Raw genomic sequence first — 20,533 nt, 5'->3', positions numbered from 1 at the left:
TTCGAATGGGCATGACAGAATTTAGTGCGACTAAGCCACGCCTGCATTGACGCAGGAGGATGCCATTTCGAATATTTGTTGTAATTGGAGCAGCATGCTATTTAAATGACTAGAATTTTGCTTAAATTTTGACTCGATCGTTTCCGGAAAATGGTTCCTTACCTCACATTAATCCATTTGCCGTCCTCCATCATTCTTGAAAGTTTGTAACATCACTGTTACACCCTGTATAACATGAAATTGAGTGAGGGTGAGAGAGAATGTTTATTTTGCTTAATTCCTCATTGAGCTAGAACACCGACTTAATTATGAACATATTGATTGATCATTTACTTGTGTAATGAAAACTCCATTGTTACTTACATTGAGATTAGTATGTTGATTTCAATATGTAACTAGTCAAGTTGGCAGCAGTAATGAGCCTTTCAAATAAAGACAATAGGGTGGCGATATTTGTTTTTTAGTGTATACCCTTACGTGCCCACGGAAAGTGCAGGTTTGAGTCCTGCTGAATTCGCTTTTTTGTGCTATTTGCTTTACGACGCACCGACACAGATATGCCTTATGGCGACGATGGGATAGGAAAGGCCTTGGAAGTGGAAGGAAGGGGCCGTGGCCTTAATTAAGGTACAGCCCCGGCATTTGCCTGGTGTGAAAATGGGAAACCACGGAAAACCATCTTCAGGGCTGCCGACAGTGGGGCTCGAACCCACTATCTCCCGATTACTGGATACTGGCCGCACTTAAGCGACTGCAGCTATCGAGCTCGGTCCTGCTGACTTCGCACCTCGAGTCGTAATCACCCAATGGGTCTTGCAGCGCCTTGCAGTCGATCCGGGTTGATCCTCAATTTCCTGCGTATGTGCTTTTCACAGATGAAGACTGTTTCAACAGACACGAAATGCTAAATAGACACAATAGTCATCTTTGGGCTGATGAGATTTCCCACGCTAAAGTTGTGGAGACCCATCAGCACAAATTTAGTCAACGTCGGGTCAGCCGGGTCTCGGAAACTTCGCCATCTCTTCCAATATGAATTTTTAAGAAATACGGTGTGTTATCATCATGGTTGTCACTACTGGAGAGAAACTGAGGTCGAGAGCCACTTATGCTATATCCGGCTCCCGTTCCCTGCAGAGTCCGCACATTTGCCCGTCTACCTATATTAAATTATATTAAGTTATTATTAATCTGGGTTTAACGACGAGCCATAATTTCGCAGTCTCCCGCGTTAGTACGACCATCAGTGTTGCGCGCTTCGTTCGAATACATCCACTCAGTAGCCAACACAAGTCACCAGTAGCGTCGAACTTCGTACTCCTGTAAAGTAATAGTTTTATTTCAATGTGTAAGAAAAATTCGTGTTAGGAAGGTTTTCCGTATAAATTAGGGCGACCAGGTTACAAGCATGAAAATACGGGGCATATCGACCGCCGTTCATTTTCATCATCAACATCATCATCATCTGTTTACCCTCCAGGGTCGGCTTTTCCCTCGGACACAGCGAGGGATCCCACCTCTACCGCCTCAAGGGCAGTGTCCCGGAGCTTCAGACTCTTGGTCGGGGATTCAGCTGGGGAGGATGACCAGTACCTCAACCTGGTGGCCTCGCCTGCTATGCTGAACAGGGGCCTTGTGGAGGGATGGGAAGATTGGAAGGGATAGGCAAGAAAGAGGGAAGGAAGCGGCCGTGGCCTTATGTTAGGCACCATCCCGGCATTCGCCTGGAGGAGAAGTGGGAAACCACGGAAAACCACTTCCAGGATGGCTGAGGTGGGAATCGAACCCACCTCTACTCAGTTGACCTCCCGAGGATGAGTGGACCGCGTTCCAGCCCTCATACCACTTTTCAAATTTCGTGGCAGAGCCGGGAATCGAACCCGGGCCTCCGGGGGTGGCAGCTAATCACGCTAACCACTACACCACAGAGGCGGACCGCCGTTCATTTTCATCATCATCATCATCATCATCTGTTTACCCTCCAGGTTCGGTTTTTCCCTCGGACTTAGCGAGGGATCCCACCTCTACCGCCTCAAGGGCAGTGTCCTGGAGCTTCAGACTCTTGGTCGGGGGATACAACTGGGGAGTATGACCAGTACCTCGCCCAGGCGGCCTCACCTGCTATGCTGAACAGGGCCTTGTGGAGGGATGGGAAGATTGGAAGGGATAGGCAAGGGAGAGGGAAGGAAGCGGCCGTGGCCTTATGTTAGGTACCATCCCGGCATTCGCCTGGAGGAGAAGTGGGAAACCACGGAAAAGCACTTCCAGGATGGCTGAGGTGGGAATCAAACCCACCTCTACTCAGTTGACCTCCCGAGGCTGAGTGGACCCCGTTCCAGCCCTCGTACCACTTTTTCAAATTTCGTGGCAGAGCCGGGAATCGACCCCGGGCCTCCGGGGGTGGCAGCTAATCACGCTAACCACTACACCACAGAGGCGGACCGCCGTTCATTTTACTAGACCTTATTTAAGATTAGAATGTTTTAACACGAGCCACACACATCACAGAGAGTAACATTTTTATTTAAAAAAAAACAGTATTATTTATTATTAAAACGGAAGCGGCCCAATTCCAGTACATAACAAAATCATAAAGTGTTGCAAAAAAAAAAAAAATTCACTTTGCACGATTATAAGTTGCTATTTTTACATTTACGTCTGTCTCACTGGTTTGTTACATTTAGTGCCAAACAAACAAACAAACAAACAAACAGAAATTACTTTACACAATGAGAAATATACATCAGATCTTTGTGATAAGTAAAGTTTAAACACGGTATTTTAAAATGCATGGGACCGTTCACGAAAAACGGAACAATATGCGTCCCGCATATTTTTTGCAGGGCCAAAGGGTCACTTAAACAAGGGATAAGCCCGTAAAATAAGAGACGTCTGGTCACACTAGTTTAAATAGTTACTGCTACTTACGTCATCTTTTCATCAGAGAAAGCGGATAAGAACCAGTTTGCTTTCAGGAGAACGGAACTTGCATTTCTCTCGAGTAAGTGAGTGACGCATACCAAGCAATGCGTTTATTGTTGAGCTTGCCCGACTGAGCCGTGCGCTATAAGCCACCAAATATCAACAGCACGAGGAGGAATAAATTTCTCGCGGCCCCATTCCAGGGGCGTAACGTTAGGCCCTGCAGGGCCTGCAATGCAGGTGGGCCTGGGCCTTTAAGGAGCCGTGCGTTCTTTTCGCGAAAAAATAAAAATACTATATAGCCCATCTAGCCTATAGTCACTCCGCACGGAAATGATCATGGCGATTTTGTAGAATCAGTCGAAACAGTTTGTTTCTACAATTTCTGCGCAGAGAAATTGTCACTTGATTGCATCTAGAAGCAGTTTATTGCGTTGATTAAAACACGCGACAGATGAAAAAAAATGCTTGCTCTTGCCATCTCTCGGAACACTGTGACACGCTCTTCAGAAAAGACCTGCACCAAATGATTTAAAAATTATGTAATTACAGCAAAGAAAAGTGTTACCAAAATATCACATTTTAGTTATAAAATGACTTTCTTGCTGTGTAGTGCACATGAGATCGTGTTTTCCTCAAATGTTTCAGGATATTTTACGTTTGTCACACATTTATTTGATAACAGTCCGGCTCCATGGCTAAATGGTTAGCGTGCTGGCCTTTGATCACAGGGGTCCCGGGTTCGATTCCCGGCAGAGTCGGGAATTTTAACCATAATTGGTTAATTTCGCTGACACGGGGATTGGGTGTATGTGTCATCTTCATCATCATCACGCCTCGCAGGTCGCCTACGGGAGTCAAATCAAAAGACCTGCATCCGGCGAGCCGAACTTGTCCTTGGACACACCCGGCACTAAAATCCATACGCCTTTTCATGTTTGATAACGAAGTGTAATGCCAATAAGAAGTTCGTGCAGTGAAAATCAGTCAACTCAGTTTCGGACGAGCTCTCTTCGCGTGAAGTTAACAATAGGCTTATCAGTTGCACGGTTTGATATATTTTTTAAATTTATTTGAACAGTTATTGATTTATTTTTGTTTGTATATTTTTCTGTGTTGTGATCGGATACATTTTTATAAGCGAGATTTCGGTATTGGTTACAGATTATAGTTTTGTAGTTACTGAAAAATAAACCAATTAAAGTTAAGCACGAACAGCTAAGAGGTGCGTGGTTGGCAGTTCAGCAGCTTAGCTGTTAAACCACGGAGGCAGTCAAATAAAATATATTAAATATTATTAGTAGTATAATAGACGGGTTCTGCCGCCTCCTCCTCCTCCGGCTCTCGGGAGAGGCCTCCTCCTCAGCCAGTGGCCTCCTCCTCCTCCTCAGCCAGTGGCCTCCCAGTGGCCACCTCCTCCTCCTCCTCAGCCAGTGGCCTCCCAGTGGCCTCCTCCACCTCAGCCAGAGGCCTCTTCCAGTGCTGCCAACTTAACCTAACTAGCGCGAGATAAACAAAGCCACGTGCTTTTTGACAGACAACAACGCACCGCTAACCTCAGTACTGCCATCTTGACGGGCCTAAACCTCAGTAGTACCAACTTAACCTCACAAGCGCGAGGTAAACAAAGCCACGTGCTTTTTGACAGCCACGTGCTTTTTGACAGATTTGTAAACAAAGCCACGTGCTTTTTGACAGCTGTCATCGACAACAACGCATCGCAAACCTCAGTACTACCATCTTGACGGGCCTAAACCCCAGTAGTGCCAACTTAACCTAACTAGCATGAGGTAAACAAAGCCACGTGTTTTTTGACAGCCACGTGCTTTTTGACAGATTTGTAAACAAAGCCACGTGCTTTTTGACAGACAACAACGCATCGCTAACCTCAGTACTGCCATCTTGACGGGAATAAACCTCGGTGGTACCAACTTAACCTAACTAGCTCGAGATAAACAAAGCCACGTGCTTTTTGACAGCCACGTGCTTTTTGACAGCTGTCATCCGCCATCTTTAAACTACAGAGCGCTGTGCTGCCCTCTTTCGTCACCTGTCATCGGCAGTGCTGCCATCTTGGCGGGCCTAAACCTTAGTGCTACCAACTTAACCTCACTAGCTCGAGATAAACAAATCCACGTGCTTTTTGACAGCTACGTGCTTTTTTGACAGCTGTCATCCGCCATCTTTAATCCATAGAGCACAGTGCTGCCCTCTTTAGCTACTTACCTTTGAAATGTGGTGGCGGATAATTTGAAAAATGCTTTTTGACAGCAGCCATCTTGCATCGCAAACCTCAGTGCTGCCCTCTTTAGCTAGATACCTGTGGTAGCAGACAATTCCACGTGACAGCAGCCATCTTTAATCAAGAGAGCACCGTGCTGCCCTCTATGTGGTGGTGGCAAATTGAAAAATTCCACGTGCTCTTGTTTGGAAACAAACTCACGTGCTTTTTTGACAGCTACCATCCACCATCTTTAATCAACAGAGCACAGTGCTGTACTCTTTAGCTAGATACCTTTGAAATGTGGTGGCGGCAATTTGAAAAATTCTATGTGCTCTTGTTGGGAAACAAAGCCACGTGCTTTTTTGACAGCTGTCATCCGCCATCTTTAATCTACAGAACACCGTGCTGCCCTCTTTATGGCTACTACCTTAAGCATGTAGTAGCGGGCAATTTGAAAAGTTCTGTTAGCTATCATCCGCCATCTTTAATCAAGAGAGCACCGTGCTGCCATCTTTAGCTAGATACCTTTGAAATGTGGTGGCGGCAAATTGGAAAATTCCACATGCTCTTGCTTGGAAACAAACTCACGTGCTTTTTGACAGCTACCATCCGCCATCTTTAATCAACAGAGCATAGTGCTGCCCTCTTTAGTTTGAAATGTGGTGGCGGCAAATTCCACATGGTCTTGTTTGGTAAACATAGCCACGTGCAGCTATCATCCGCCATCTTTAATCCAGAGAGCACCGTGCTGCCCTCTTTATCGCAGTAGATGTAAATTCGTCACCTGCCATACGCAGTGCTGCTATCTTTAGCTAGATACCTTTGAAATGTGGTGGTGGATAATTTAAAAAGAAAAATTCTACAGCAGTCCTCTCTCGACGCTAATTGCATAAGATGGCGGCTATACATGACTCCTTAAGGGTGCTTACGCAAGACGGCTGCTATACAAAGGTTCTTATGAGACGCCCTTGGGATGCTTGCGCAAGATGGTGGTTATACAAGGCTCCTTATGAGACACCCTAGTGATGCTTGCGCAAGATGGCGGTTGCTCTTATGAGGCGGCTTAAGGGTCCTTGCACAAGATGGCTAGAGACGCCCTAAGGATGCTTGCGCAAGATGGCGGACACAAGATGGCGGCTATACACGTCTCCTTATGAGACGCCTTAAGGGCGTGGCGGTTGCTCTTATGAGGCGGCTTAAGGGTCCTTGCACAAGATGGCTGCTGCTCTTAGCTTAGAGGCTAACGTGTCGTGCTAGTTCGATTCATTAAATTTAGGGCTTAAATGCAAAATGTTAAATATCTCGAAAGCAGTGCACCGTAGAGCAAAACGGACAAAATTTTTCTGCCTAATACCTAGGTTCGCAGTATGAGGAACAAGAAAATCATAGTCTAATGATGGGATCAACGGTTCGGTTCCTACTTAGGCCCTTTGGCATTTGCTCTGTTTTAGCTTGTATTGAAGCGAGTCTTCGTAACATGATCAGGTTTAGCTATGGTAGAGAGTATAACGTGCCGTGCAGGTTCGATTCATTAAATTTGGAGACTTAAATGCAAAATGTTAAATATCTCGAAAACGATGCATCGTAGAGCAAAACGGACAAAATTTTTCCGCCTAATACGTAGGTTCGTAGTATCAGGAACAAGAAAAAACATAGTCTAATGATGAGATCAACGGTTCGATTCCTACTTAAGCCCTTTGCCATTCGCAGCTATCTATTTCTACAAGATGGTGGCTGCTCTTATGAGAAACAAGATGCCTTGAGACGTCCTAGGGATGCTTACGCAAGATGGCAGACACAAAATGGTGACTATACATAGCTCCTTATGAGACGGCCTAGGGGTGCTCGCACAAGATGGCGGCTACTCTTATGAAGAAAGCTAGCTTAGAGGCTACTGCGCAAGATAACAGCTGCTGTTATGCATGTGGTGGAGGGCAATTTGAAATTCTATGTGCTTAATCAACAGAGCACCCTGCTGCCCTCTTTAGCTGAAATGTGGTGGTGGATAATTTGAAAAATTCTTTTGACAGCTATCATCTTTAAAAACAATGGCGACTATACATAGGCTGTTAAGGCCTTATCATTCTCCTCCTCCTCCTCCTCCTCCTCCTCCTCCTTCTCTACCTCCTCCTCCGCCTCTTATGTCAAGGCATAGCTTTATATTGAACAAGTTTAAACCTGCATCGCGAAGGCAAGCGTGTGCAGCGATAACATTATTGTGCATGTTTAGACTTTCGAAACATAAGAAGAGTAGAATCAAACGCTGTACTCGATACGACATGTGATCAGAACATTGATTGATGCGTTCAGAAAAACAAAATAAGTGATCAAGACTAGAATCGAACAATGTACTCAATACATCATGTGTTTAGAATATGTCAGGGGATACGCTTGTTCTAAGAAGATCAGATTGAAACATAACAAGACTAGAATAGAACACTGTAATCGATGTTGTTAACTTCAACATGTGATCAGAACATTGATTGATGTGTTCAGAACACAAAATAAGTGCTCATGACTAGAATCGAACACTGTACTCGATACAACATGTGATCAGAACATTGATCGATGTGTTCAGAACACGAAAGAAGTGATCAAGCCTAGAATCGAACACTGTACTCAATACAACATGTGTTTAGAACATGTTAGGGGGTACCCTCGTTCTAAGAAGATCAGAATGAAACATAACAAGACTAGAATCGAACACTGTAATCGATGTTGTTAACCTCAACATATGATCAGAACATTGTTTGATGTGTTCAGAGCAAAAGTACAATTTTGATGATTTGCGCAGCTAACTCGCTCGGTAAACGATATAGCCAAAGTATAACTTCAAATTATTTACCTTCCATCATTCGTCTTGTGTGTAAAAATCAGTCGAACAAGTTATCGCATAAACATGGCTGAAAAAAAATCGTGATAGGGTATGGAACCCAGGGGTTACATCTTATCAGAAGGGCAAAAAGGATGAAAGGACTCTTCCTCCTCCTTACCGCACATTCCTTGGCTAAAGGGCTAATGGGCTAAAGGGCTAATGGGCTAAAGGGCTAAAGGGCTAAAGGGCTAAAGGGCTAAAGGTGCAAAAACCTCATCGATCGCTATCAGCAAGAACGCTTGTACTTTGTTAAGTGTAGAAAATTAATCTTTATTTGTAAATGGTTTCATGTTCAGAACAAGGAATGGAAAATCCCCGAGGTGTGATGAGTTACGTTTTTCGAACTAGTGTTTGGAACACTGAACTTTTCAAGATGATAGCAGAGAGTTTAGCAATGTTCTGTTGTTGGATTTTAAATTCCGCGCTACATCATGCATAAGGTGGCAGCCTTGAGGTTTACCGCCGTAAAGATGGCAAGAGTGAGGTTAACAATGTTGTGCTGTTGGATTTTAAATTCCGCGCTATAACATGCATAAGGTGGCAGCCTTGAGGTTTACCGCCGTAAAGATGGCAGCAGTGAGGTTAGCGACGCTCTATTGTCCTTCAAAGTGAGGTTAGGGTTCGTCAAGAAGACAGCTGTCAAAAAAGCACGTGGCTATGTTTACCAAACAAGAGCACGTGGTCGTGACGTCACGGTCACGTAGTATGTTGCCTCAGCATGTAAAGTTCAATGTCTACACCTACGTAGTTAACACTCTGCTATGTTCACAAGATTTTTTTCACATAACTATTCTTTATGCTTTAAGTTCATGCACATAGGCTATGCTAAGATAGCAGTACAAACACATGTGAACTTTGTACATCTAATGGAATAAGTTTAGTACTGTGTGCATCATGGATACATGATGTGTGCACGCATTTAATCTTGACTATACGTAATGCTGCTGCTTTGTTTACAAGATTTTTATACATTGCTATTCTTTATGCTTTAAGTTCGTGCACGCACAAGCGATACTCGTACGCTCTAGCAGGAGAAGTTTAGTACGATATTCGATACATACATTATCGATAGGTGATGTGTACACGCTTTAGAACATAGCTCATCTTTATGCTTTAAGATCGTGCACAGGGGTTTGGGATACACAAAAGCGATTGCTACATGCTCTAGCGGAAGAAGTCTAGTACGATAGTCGATGCATGTAAAATCGATAGGTTATGCTAAGATAGCAGCACACTTACATGATTTTAGCACAATCTAGTGGAAAAAGTTTAGTATGAGTAGCAGCACACTTACATGATTTTAGCACAATCTAGTGGAAAAAGTTTAGTATGATAGTCGTTTCGTGCAAAATCATTAGGTAATGTGTACACGCTTTGAAACAAGGCTATTCTTTGTACTTTAAGTTCATGTGTATGAGTTATGCTAAGATAGCAGCACAACCTAGCGGAAGAAGTTTTGTACGAGAGTCGATACATGCAAAGTCGATAGGTAATGTGTACACGCTTTGAAACATGGCTATTCTTTGTACCTTAAAGTCATGCGTATAGGTTATGCTAAGATAGCAGCACAATCTGGCGGAAGAAGTTCAGGGTGATCTGTACACGCTTTGAAACAAGGCTATTCTTTGTACTTTAAGTTCATGCGTCTTAGTTATGCTTGCGATAGTCGATGCATGTAAATCGATAGGTTATGCTAAGATAGCAGCACACTTACACGATTTTAGCACAATCTAGTGGAAGAAGTTTAGTACGAGAGTCGATGCTTGCAAAATCATTAGGTAATGTGTACACGCTTTGAAACAAGGCTATTCTTTGTACTTTAAGTTCATGCGTCTTAGTTATGCTAAGATAGCAGCACAATCTACCTGAAGAAGTTTTGCACGAGAGTCGATACATGCAAAATCGATAGTTGATGCGTACACGCTTTAAAACATGACTATTCATTGTACTTTAAGTTCATGGGTATAGGTTATGCTAAGATAGCAGCACAATCTAGCGGAAGAAATTTAGTACGAGATTCGATGAATGCAAAATCAATAAGTAATGTGTACACGCTTTGAAACATGGCTATTCTTCGTACTTTAAGTTCATGTGTATAACTTATGCTAAGATAGCAGCACAACCTAGCGGAAGAAGTTTAGTACGATATTTGTTGCATGCAAAGTCGATAGGTAATGTGTACACGCTTTGAAACATGCCTATTCTTTGTACCTTAAGGTCATGCGTATAGGTTACGCTAAGATAGCAGCACAATCTAGCGGAAGAAGTTTAGTACGAGAGTCGATGCTTGCAAAATCGATAGGTAATGTGTACACGTTTTGAGACATAGCTCTTCTTTGTTCTTTAAGTTCATGCGTCTTAGTTATGCTGAGATAGCAGCACAATCTACCTGCAGAAGTTTAGTACGAGAGTCGATACATGCAAATTCGATAGTTGATGTGTACACGCTTTGAAACATGACTATTCATTATACTTTAAGTTCATGGGTATAGGTTATGCAAAGATAGCAGCACAATCTAGCGGAGGAAATTTAGTACGATATTTGATGCATGCAAAATCAATAAGTAATGTGTACACGCTTTGAAACATGGCTATTCTTTGTACTTTAAGTTCATGTGTATAAGTTATGCTAAGATAGCACAACCTAGCGGAAGAAGTTTAGTACGATATTTGTTGCATGCAAAGTCGATAGGTAATGTGTACACGCTTTGAAACATGGCTATTCTTTGTACCTTAAGGTCACGCGTATAGGTTATGCTAAGATAGCAGCACAATCTAGCGGAAGAAGTTTAGTACGAGAGTCGATGTGTGCAAAATCGATAGGTGATGTGTACACGCTTTGAAACATGGCTATTCATTGTACTTTAATTTTATGGGTATAGGTTATGCTAAGATAGCTGCACGATCTAGCGGATGAAGTTTAGTTCGATGGTCGATGCATGTAAAATCGATAGGTCATGTGTACACGCTTTGAAACATAGCAATTCATACTGCTGCTCTGTTCCCAAGACTTTTAAGCATAGCTAACCCTAATACTGCTCTTAACGACGTCGAGCTAAGGATTGATTACGTGACCGTGACGTCACGACCACGTGCTCTTGTTTGGTAAACATAGCCACGTGCTTTTTTGACAGCTGTCTTCTTGACGAACCCTAACCTCACTTTGAAGGACAATAGAGCGTCGCTAACCTCACTGCTGCCATCTTTACGGCGGTAAACCTCAAGGCTGCCACCTTATGCATGTTATAGCGCGGAATTTAAAATCCAACAGCACAACATTGTTAACCTCACTCTTGCCATCTTTACGGCGGTAAACCTCAAGGCTGCCACCTTATGCATGATGTAGCGCGGAATTTAAAATCCAACAACAGAACATTGCTAAACTCTCTGCTATCATCTTGAAAAGTTCAGTGTTCCAAACACTAGTTCGAAAAACGTAACTCATCACACCTCGGGGATTTTCCATTCCTTGTTCTGAACATGAAACCATTTACAAATAAAGATTAATTTTCTACACTTAACAAAGTACAAGCGTTCTTGCTGATAGCGATCGATGAGGTTTTTGCACCTTTAGCCCTTTAGCCCTTTAGCCCTTTAGCCCTTTAGCCCATTAGCCCTTTAGCCCATTAGCCCTTTAGCCAAGGAATGTGCGGTAAGGAGGAGGAAGAGTCCTTTCATCCTTTTTGCCCTTCTGATAAGATGTAACCCCTGGGTTCCATACCCTATCACGATTTTTTTTCAGCCATGTTTATGCGATAACTTGTTCGACTGATTTTTACACACAAGACGAATGATGGAAGGTAAATAATTTGAAGTTATACTTTGGCTATATCGTTTACCGAGCGAGTTAGCTGCGCAAATCATCAAAATTGTACTTTTGCTCTGAACACATCAAACAATGTTCTGATCATATGTTGAGGTTAACAACATCGATTACAGTGTTCGATTCTAGTCTTGTTATGTTTCATTCTGATCTTCTTAGAACGAGGGTACCCCCTAACATGTTCTAAACACATGTTGTATTGAGTACAGTGTTCGATTCTAGGCTTGATCACTTCTTTCGTGTTCTGAACACATCGATCAATGTTCTGATCACATGTTGTATCGAGTACAGTGTTCGATTCTAGTCATGAGCACTTATTTTGTGTTCTGAACACATCAATCAATGTTCTGATCACATGTTGAAGTTAACAACATCGATTACAGTGTTCTATTCTAGTCTTGTTATGTTTCAATCTGATCTTCTTAGAACAAGCGTATCCCCTGACATATTCTAAACACATGATGTATTGAGTACATTGTTCGATTCTAGTCTTGATCACTTATTTTGTTTTTCTGAACGCATCAATCAATGTTCTGATCACATGTCGTATCGAGTACAGCGTTTGATTCTACTCTTCTTATGTTTCGAAAGTCTAAACATGCACAATAATGTTATCGCTGCACACGCTTGCCTTCGCGATGCAGGTTTAAACTTGTTCGATATAAAGCTATGCCTTGACATAAGAGGCGGAGGAGGAGGTAGAGAAGGAGGAGGAGGAGGAGGAGGAGGAGGAGGAGAATGATAAGGCCTTAACAGCCTATGTATAGTCGCCATTGTTTTTAAAGATGATAGCTGTCAAAAGAATTTTTCAAATTATCCACCACCACATTTCAGCTAAAGAGGGCAGCAGGGTGCTCTGTTGATTAAGCACATAGAATTTCAAATTGCCCTCCACCACATGCATAACAGCAGCTGTTATCTTGCGCAGTAGCCTCTAAGCTAGCTTTCTTCATAAGAGTAGCCGCCATCTTGTGCGAGCACCCCTAGGCCGTCTCATAAGGAGCTATGTATAGTCACCATTTTGTGTCTGCCATCTTGCGTAAGCATCCCTAGGACGTCTCAAGGCATCTTGTTTCTCATAAGAGCAGCCACCATCTTGTAGAAATAGATAGCTGCGAATGGCAAAGGGCTTAAGTAGGAATCGAACCGTTGATCTCATCATTAGACTATGTTTTTTCTTGTTCCTGATACTACGAACCTACGTATTAGGCGGAAAAATTTTGTCCGTTTTGCTCTACGATGCATCGTTTTCGAGATATTTAACATTTTGCATTTAAGTCTCCAAATTTAATGAATCGAACCTGCACGGCACGTTATACTCTCTACCATAGCTAAACCTGATCATGTTACGAAGACTCGCTTCAATACAAGCTAAAACAGAGCAAATGCCAAAGGGCCTAAGTAGGAACCGAACCGTTGATCCCATCATTAGACTATGATTTTCTTGTTCCTCATACTGCGAACCTAGGTATTAGGCAGAAAAATTTTGTCCGTTTTGCTCTACGGTGCACTGCTTTCGAGATATTTAACATTTTGCATTTAAGCCCTAAATTTAATGAATCGAACTAGCACGACACGTTAGCCTCTAAGCTAAGAGCAGCAGCCATCTTGTGCAAGGACCCTTAAGCCGCCTCATAAGAGCAACCGCCACGCCCTTAAGGCGTCTCATAAGGAGACGTGTATAGCCGCCATCTTGTGTCCGCCATCTTGCGCAAGCATCCTTAGGGCGTCTCTAGCCATCTTGTGCAAGGACCCTTAAGCCGCCTCATAAGAGCAACCGCCATCTTGCGCAAGCATCACTAGGGTGTCTCATAAGGAGCCTTGTATAACCACCATCTTGCGCAAGCATCCCAAGGGCGTCTCATAAGAACCTTTGTATAGCAGCCGTCTTGCGTAAGCACCCTTAAGGAGTCATGTATAGCCGCCATCTTATGCAATTAGCGTCGAGAGAGGACTGCTGTAGAATTTTTCTTTTTAAATTATCCACCACCACATTTCAAAGGTATCTAGCTAAAGATAGCAGCACTGCGTATGGCAGGTGACGAATTTACATCTACTGCGATAAAGAGGGCAGCACGGTGCTCTCTGGATTAAAGATGGCGGATGATAGCTGCACGTGGCTATGTTTACCAAACAAGACCATGTGGAATTTGCCGCCACCACATTTCAAACTAAAGAGGGCAGCACTATGCTCTGTTGATTAAAGATGGCGGATGGTAGCTGTCAAAAAGCACGTGAGTTTGTTTCCAAGCAAGAGCATGTGGAATTTTCCAATTTGCCGCCACCACATTTCAAAGGTATCTAGCTAAAGATGGCAGCACGGTGCTCTCTTGATTAAAGATGGCGGATGATAGCTAACAGAACTTTTCAAATTGCCCGCTACTACATGCTTAAGGTAGTAGCCATAAAGAGGGCAGCACGGTGTTCTGTAGATTAAAGATGGCGGATGACAGCTGTCAAAAAAGCACGTGGCTTTGTTTCCCAACAAGAGCACATAGAATTTTTCAAATTGCCGCCACCACATTTCAAAGGTATCTAGCTAAAGAGTACAGCACTGTGCTCTGTTGATTAAAGATGGTGGATGGTAGCTGTCAAAAAAGCACGTGAGTTTGTTTCCAAACAAGAGCACGTGGAATTTTTCAATTTGCCACCACCACATAGAGGGCAGCACGGTGCTCTCTTGATTAAAGATGGCTGCTGTCACGTGGAATTGTCTGCTACCACAGGTATCTAGCTAAAGAGGGCAGCACTGAGGTTTGCGATGCAAGATGGCTGCTGTCAAAAAGCATTTTTCAAATTATCCGCCACCACATTTCAAAGGTAAGTAGCTAAAGAGGGCAGCACTGTGCTCTATGGATTAAAGATGGCGGATGACAGCTGTCAAAAAAGCACGTAGCTGTCAAAAAGCACGTGGATTTGTTTATCTCGAGCTAGTGAGGTTAAGTTGGTAGCACTAAGGTTTAGGCCCGCCAAGATGGCAGCACTGCCGATGACAGGTGACGAAAGAGGGCAGCACAGCGCTCTGTAGTTTAAAGATGGCGGATGACAGCTGTCAAAAAGCACGTGGCTGTCAAAAAGCACGTGGCTTTGTTTATCTCGAGCTAGTTAGGTTAAGTTGGTACCACCGAGGTTTATTCCCGTCAAGATGGCAGTACTGAGGTTAGCGATGCGTTGTTGTCTGTCAAAAAGCACGTGGCTTTGTTTACAAATCTGTCAAAAAGCACGTGGCTGTCAAAAAACACGTGGCTTTGTTTACCTCATGCTAGTTAGGTTAAGTTGGCACTACTGGGGTTTAGGCCCGTCAAGATGGTAGTACTGAGGTTTGCGATGCGTTGTTGTCGATGACAGCTGTCAAAAAGCACGTGGCTTTGTTTACAAATCTGTCAAAAAGCACGTGGCTGTCAAAAAGCACGTGGCTTTGTTTACCTCGCGCTTGTGAGGTTAAGTTGGTACTACTGAGGTTTAGGCCCGTCAAGATGGCAGTACTGAGGTTAGCGGTGCGTTGTTGTCTGTCAAAAAGCACGTGGCTTTGTTTATCTCGCGCTAGTTAGGTTAAGTTGGCAGCACTGGAAGAGGCCTCTGGCTGAGGTGGAGGAGGCCACTGGGAGGCCACTGGCTGAGGAGGAGGAGGAGGTGGCCACTGGGAGGCCACTGGCTGAGGAGGAGGAGGAGGCCACTGGCTGAGGAGGAGGCCTCTCCCGAGAGCCGGAGGAGGAGGAGGCGGCAGAACCCGTCTATTATACTACTATTATTTATTTTTTTACAATTTGTTTTACGTCACACCGACACAGATGTCTTATGGTGACGATGGAATGGGAAAGGCCTAGGAGTGTGAAGGAATCGGCCGTGACCTTAATTAAGGTAAAGCCCCATCATTTGACTACAGTGAAAATGGTAAGCCACGGAAAACCATCTTCAGGGCTGCCGACAGTGGGGTTCGAAGTCACTATCTCCCGGATGCAAGCTCACAGCTGCCCGCCCCTAACCGTAGGGTCAACTCGCCCGGTTTTACAATAACAAATAATCCCTTTGTTCATACAACTTGACAATATATTGCATTAATTTTGCCTGCTTTAATTAAATGTATATTTCATTATTCATAGGTTTTACATTTTATTTGAGGGGCCCCGAACTTTATTTTGACACGCTGGCCCTATCACATTCGTTACGCTCCTCCCTATTCCTTTTATGTGGAGTGCAATAACCACGTGCCTTGTTCACTAGTTGATAATGTTATCAATATTACTGGGTTACTAGCTAGTATGCCTTTGGTGGCGGGACCTAGTCTTTACAGTGCGCTAGGTCTTCTGGTATAGGCTAGAGAAATTTTGTTACTTTCATTGACCTGTCTCACTCTTATCCTTGGCTCTGACAATATGAAAGTGACTGATGTATGAGCGATGCTAGTAATGCCATTCCTTATGCAGTCAGTCCCTGCCATGAATGGTGTGAAAATATTGCTCATAGGGTCGGTTGGTGCATACATTTCAGTGGGCTTGGCAGACTTATATGTAATAGCAACTTCTGGCTCGGTGAGAAAAGCAATGTGAAACTACCTCACTCCTCATTTCCCTAGTACACCTCCTCAGTGATGCGTAGGCCATCTATGACAGCTGATGGCGGAGCTGTGGAGGATCCAACCAGCCTTCGGGCTGATGATTGAATATACATACATACTAGCTAGTAATACAATGCTCACATGTGATTGATGAGGCCCAGATACGGACTACCAGGTGCTAAAGCCAGGGACATTATGTTCTTGAAGGAAACATCAGGAAGGCTGGCCACAGAACAGTTGGATATCTGGAGTACATTTCCTGGAAACTCGGCAGAAACAACGAGCACGAACTTCGTTCTGCAGAGTCGTGACGCGGCTTCCTCAACTGTAGCGGCCAAGTTCTGCGTATCAGGTTTCATTAGCTTCTCGTATAATTGCTGCATGAGGCTGTTTTTGGACTCCTGTAAACATCGTTTATAAAACTAAGGCTTAAATAGCTATAGGCTAGACTACTTAGGATGTAATCGTAACTAAACATGTGGAAAACTTCTGGACAATTGATAGAGGATATACAAAGATAAGAAATGTGTTCATAGGAATATATCGTCCATTTCACTTCTTTACTGATCTATAAGGCTTAAATAGCTATAGGCTAGACTACTTAGGATGTAATCGTAACTAAACATGTGGAAAACTTCTGGACAATTGATAGAGGATATACAAAGATAAGAAATGTGTTCATAGGAATATATCGTCCATTTCACTTCTTTACTGATCTACAGGCATTAGCCCGCCTGGTGGCCATGATCGTTAAGACGCTGAAGTCTAAAAACGGTCTAACACCGAGGTTAGCCGGTTCGAGTCCCGTTGGTCGAAAAAAATTTCACCATCAGAATGTTGGCCGGCAGGGTAGGGGAGGTGGTGGTATACAATTTCTAATCACTAGATTGCGTGCCAAAAGCCTGGATTAAATTCCAAACCTCTCCGCAGTGCTCATATGGAGTGAGGGCATATGACGCTGTTGATGGTGATTCGTCCGACGGATGGGGCGTTAAGCCTTGAGCAGACCCCTTGGTGCTATTCGACAGGAGTAGGCTATGTGCCGGCACCGGGTTTCACCCTCTCCCTACTATCATATATCACGTCATTCATTTCATCTCTCATTAACTCCTCTAATGAGGTTGACGTCAGGAAGGGCATCCGGTCATAAAAAACCGCCACGACAAATTCATATCACCTCATACCCGACCCCGTAGGGAAACGGGACAAGGGTTGGACAAACAAACTGATCTACAGGCATTGTTTGTGGTGTACATATTGTAACCGCATCGGTCATACACATAATTAATTGAAAATTGGTTTAGGCACTGGGAACTTTTGTCAAGCTCCTTTGCCCATGTCGAATTCAAGTTGCATCAGATTGCATAACACCTCCGACGTGGTGGAGCAAACACAAGTCTGTCATAGCTGGAGAGATCCCCAGAAAGACAGCGAGCTATGAAAATGACAAGAGAGGAAATTTACATAGCAATAAATCCACCCACTAAAAATGGCCAAACACGGTAATGCTAACGTGCAAGCTTGATTTGTTTTGTAAGATTTCGAGATAAACGCATTAATTAGTAAGGAAAACCTCGGCATGTCATATGTTTTTACTGTAGACCTCTGCCAAAATGATAATTGTTTGTAAAATTTCAACGTCTGGAAAATTACGCCACCAGAAGGTTATATAAACACCGGCACCATACGCACGCTAGCTTAGAACGCAACTCCGGACGAGAGATCGCCAAAAAGGCATCGTATTTGATGGCGTGGATTGTATGGTTCCATATGGCGCTCGACGTGGGGGCATTTTCGGCAGTTGCAATGTTAGGCATTTTCGCCATTTTCGATAGATTGCTTCAGGCGATGATTTTTGCGAAAATGGGCGCAAGGCATGGTAATGTCATATTCAAAATTATACGACTGTCCAATTATATGAAGGAACACTATGGTAGTTCATGTTACAGGATGGTATGGTTCCAATATACAATTTGATTGACAACTTAACCGACGTTTTTCTTTACAGAGACTTATAAAAAGTTATCTCTCATACAGGCTTCTAAGCACCACACCTTCGACAGCCTTCTTCTATCTCATATTGTACGTGTCTACCATAGCTAAGGCTAAGAAAATATTCGCAACGCCTTTCTTTACCACTGCATCAGGAATTCTGCCATCCACCACAGCAACGACCAGTAAGTATCGTCGCAGGAAAACTTATTGCTGATGGATTTAATTTAAATGATAGTTGGAAGAAGTGGTGATCGTTAAAAGCATTGGGCACAAATGCCCACCATCTTGATCCCACTAAGATGCCAAAAGGTTTCGATCTACCAAAGTACCTTAGGCATCGTCTCAACAGACTAAGTAGTGAACATGGCTGCTGTAACTACTTTCTGCACAAATGGGATTGGATCGGTTCACCAATGTGCGAATGCAGTTTAGAAGAACAGACGATTGAACATCTCGTCCAACGCTGCCCTCTTCATTCATATTCTGGATTTTCTGATGACTTGTTCAGTCGCTCTCCATATTTAATAAGTGAATAGAAAGCTCTGATTTTGTGTAATTTTGTCTTGTGTCAATTATATATAGTTTGTAATCACCATACGACTAAGTAAATAAACCATAGCTTTCTGCTGATAATCTCTATAATGTCTCAGACGAAGAATTTCCACGTTATGAATACCTTTCGAGCACAAAATAGCCCTTGAATTACCTCACGAGTACAAACCCAGTGGGTTGAGATCAGGAAAACGATCAGGTCTGAATGTTGTCCCCTCATCTACCATCCATTTGTTTGGGAATCGCTGACCTATAATCGTTCCAGCAGCAAAAGTAATGATATGGTGCCCCCATCACGCATGAATCACATACAGTGAACTATGAACTATACTGAAATGAACGTCTTCGCCTTCCATTTAAACGGTTTGTTTGAAAGGTGCAGTATGACTCTCCTGTCAACGTTGCACTTATAATGACAGGACCGAAAATGATTCATCAATTATTTCAGCATAAACATTATTGTTATTTCTTTTTTATTATATTATTACCGTTATTTCTTTGCATTATCTCCCTCTCTTTCCTATCGTTCATCCCGACAAAGAAGGTCTGCTGAAAACTCTCTTCTGCTTATGCTTATCTCAGATATTTCTGGGATCGTTGGGTTTGATTCTTTTGGGGAGAGGGGATTTAGGACTGAATGGCCATCTAGAAACCAAATGAACTTTTGGGTGAGAATTTCAACCCGGCATCGACTGAGATTCCCTCTGGATGGAAAGCAGGCAGCTCAGCCACTATGCTAAAGAAGACCCCTGTAATTGTTTAAATAATGCCAGTATTTTATTTCGTCTATTGCGTCAATAAATAACGAGGGACCGATCTCACTTCGAGGTCACGAAAGCACAATGTTGTTGATATCGTTAAAAGCGCAAAAAGCGCAATTTGCGTGACGATTTATTAGCTGCTAATAGGTAACCTGTCCACAATAGAACAGGGGACATTTTAATAGTGAGTGGAATAAATTTATCCTCAGCACAACAGACAGCTGTGAATAGATTTTGATCTGGCTTTGAATTGAAGTATCGTCGTAAGTTTCCTGTCTGATTGTGGCATATGTTCCTGATGTCTAGTATTCCACTTCTCCCATTTAGACCTGGCAAGTTCATTCACTCAATTGCAGAATTAGGATCAAGCATTCTCTTTGTTGTCAGACATGTCCTCAGCTGTCTCTCCAAGACCAATAAATTTGTTTCGGACCATTCAGTGGCACCAATTTTTACAATCTGCTTTACGTCGCACTGACCCAGATACGTCTTATTACAATTGGCATTACGTCGCACCGACACAGATAGGTCTTATGTCGACGATAGGATATGATAGTGTTAGGGGTGGGAAGAAAGCGCCGTGGCCTTAATTAAGGTATAGCCCAGCATTTGCCTGGTGTGAAATAGGAAACCACGGATACCATCTTTGGGGCTGCCGAAAGTGGGGTTCGAACCCACTAAATTCCGGTTGCAAGCTCACAGCTGCGCACCCCTAACCGCAAGACCAATTCGCCCGGTATTTACTGACACCAAATGAGTAGGTGAAAACAGGAACTGCGAAAGAGTTAACTGCCTTTACTTTGTTTCCTGCATTTGGGAATAA

General features: G+C 43.3%; 1 protein-coding gene across 1 annotated transcript in view; it reads right to left on the bottom strand.

Annotated features, from left to right (window-relative positions):
* LOC137498938 (glutamate receptor ionotropic, kainate glr-3-like) overlaps positions 1-20,533 on the bottom strand; it is a 63,673-nt gene that overhangs the window by 9,945 nt on the left and 33,195 nt on the right. Inside the window, exon 4 of the mRNA XM_068226799.1 lies at positions 16,544-16,803. Coding sequence (XP_068082900.1) covers positions 16,544-16,803 — 260 coding nt within the window. The remainder of the gene's footprint in view (positions 1-16,543; positions 16,804-20,533) is intronic.

The sequence above is a fragment of the Anabrus simplex genome, chromosome 3 (assembly GCF_040414725.1).
Source record: "Anabrus simplex isolate iqAnaSimp1 chromosome 3, ASM4041472v1, whole genome shotgun sequence".
Classification (NCBI taxonomy): Eukaryota; Metazoa; Arthropoda; class Insecta; order Orthoptera; family Tettigoniidae; genus Anabrus; species Anabrus simplex.
The sequence above is the reverse complement of the archived record's forward strand: the minus strand, read 5'-3'. Positions and strand labels throughout refer to the sequence as shown.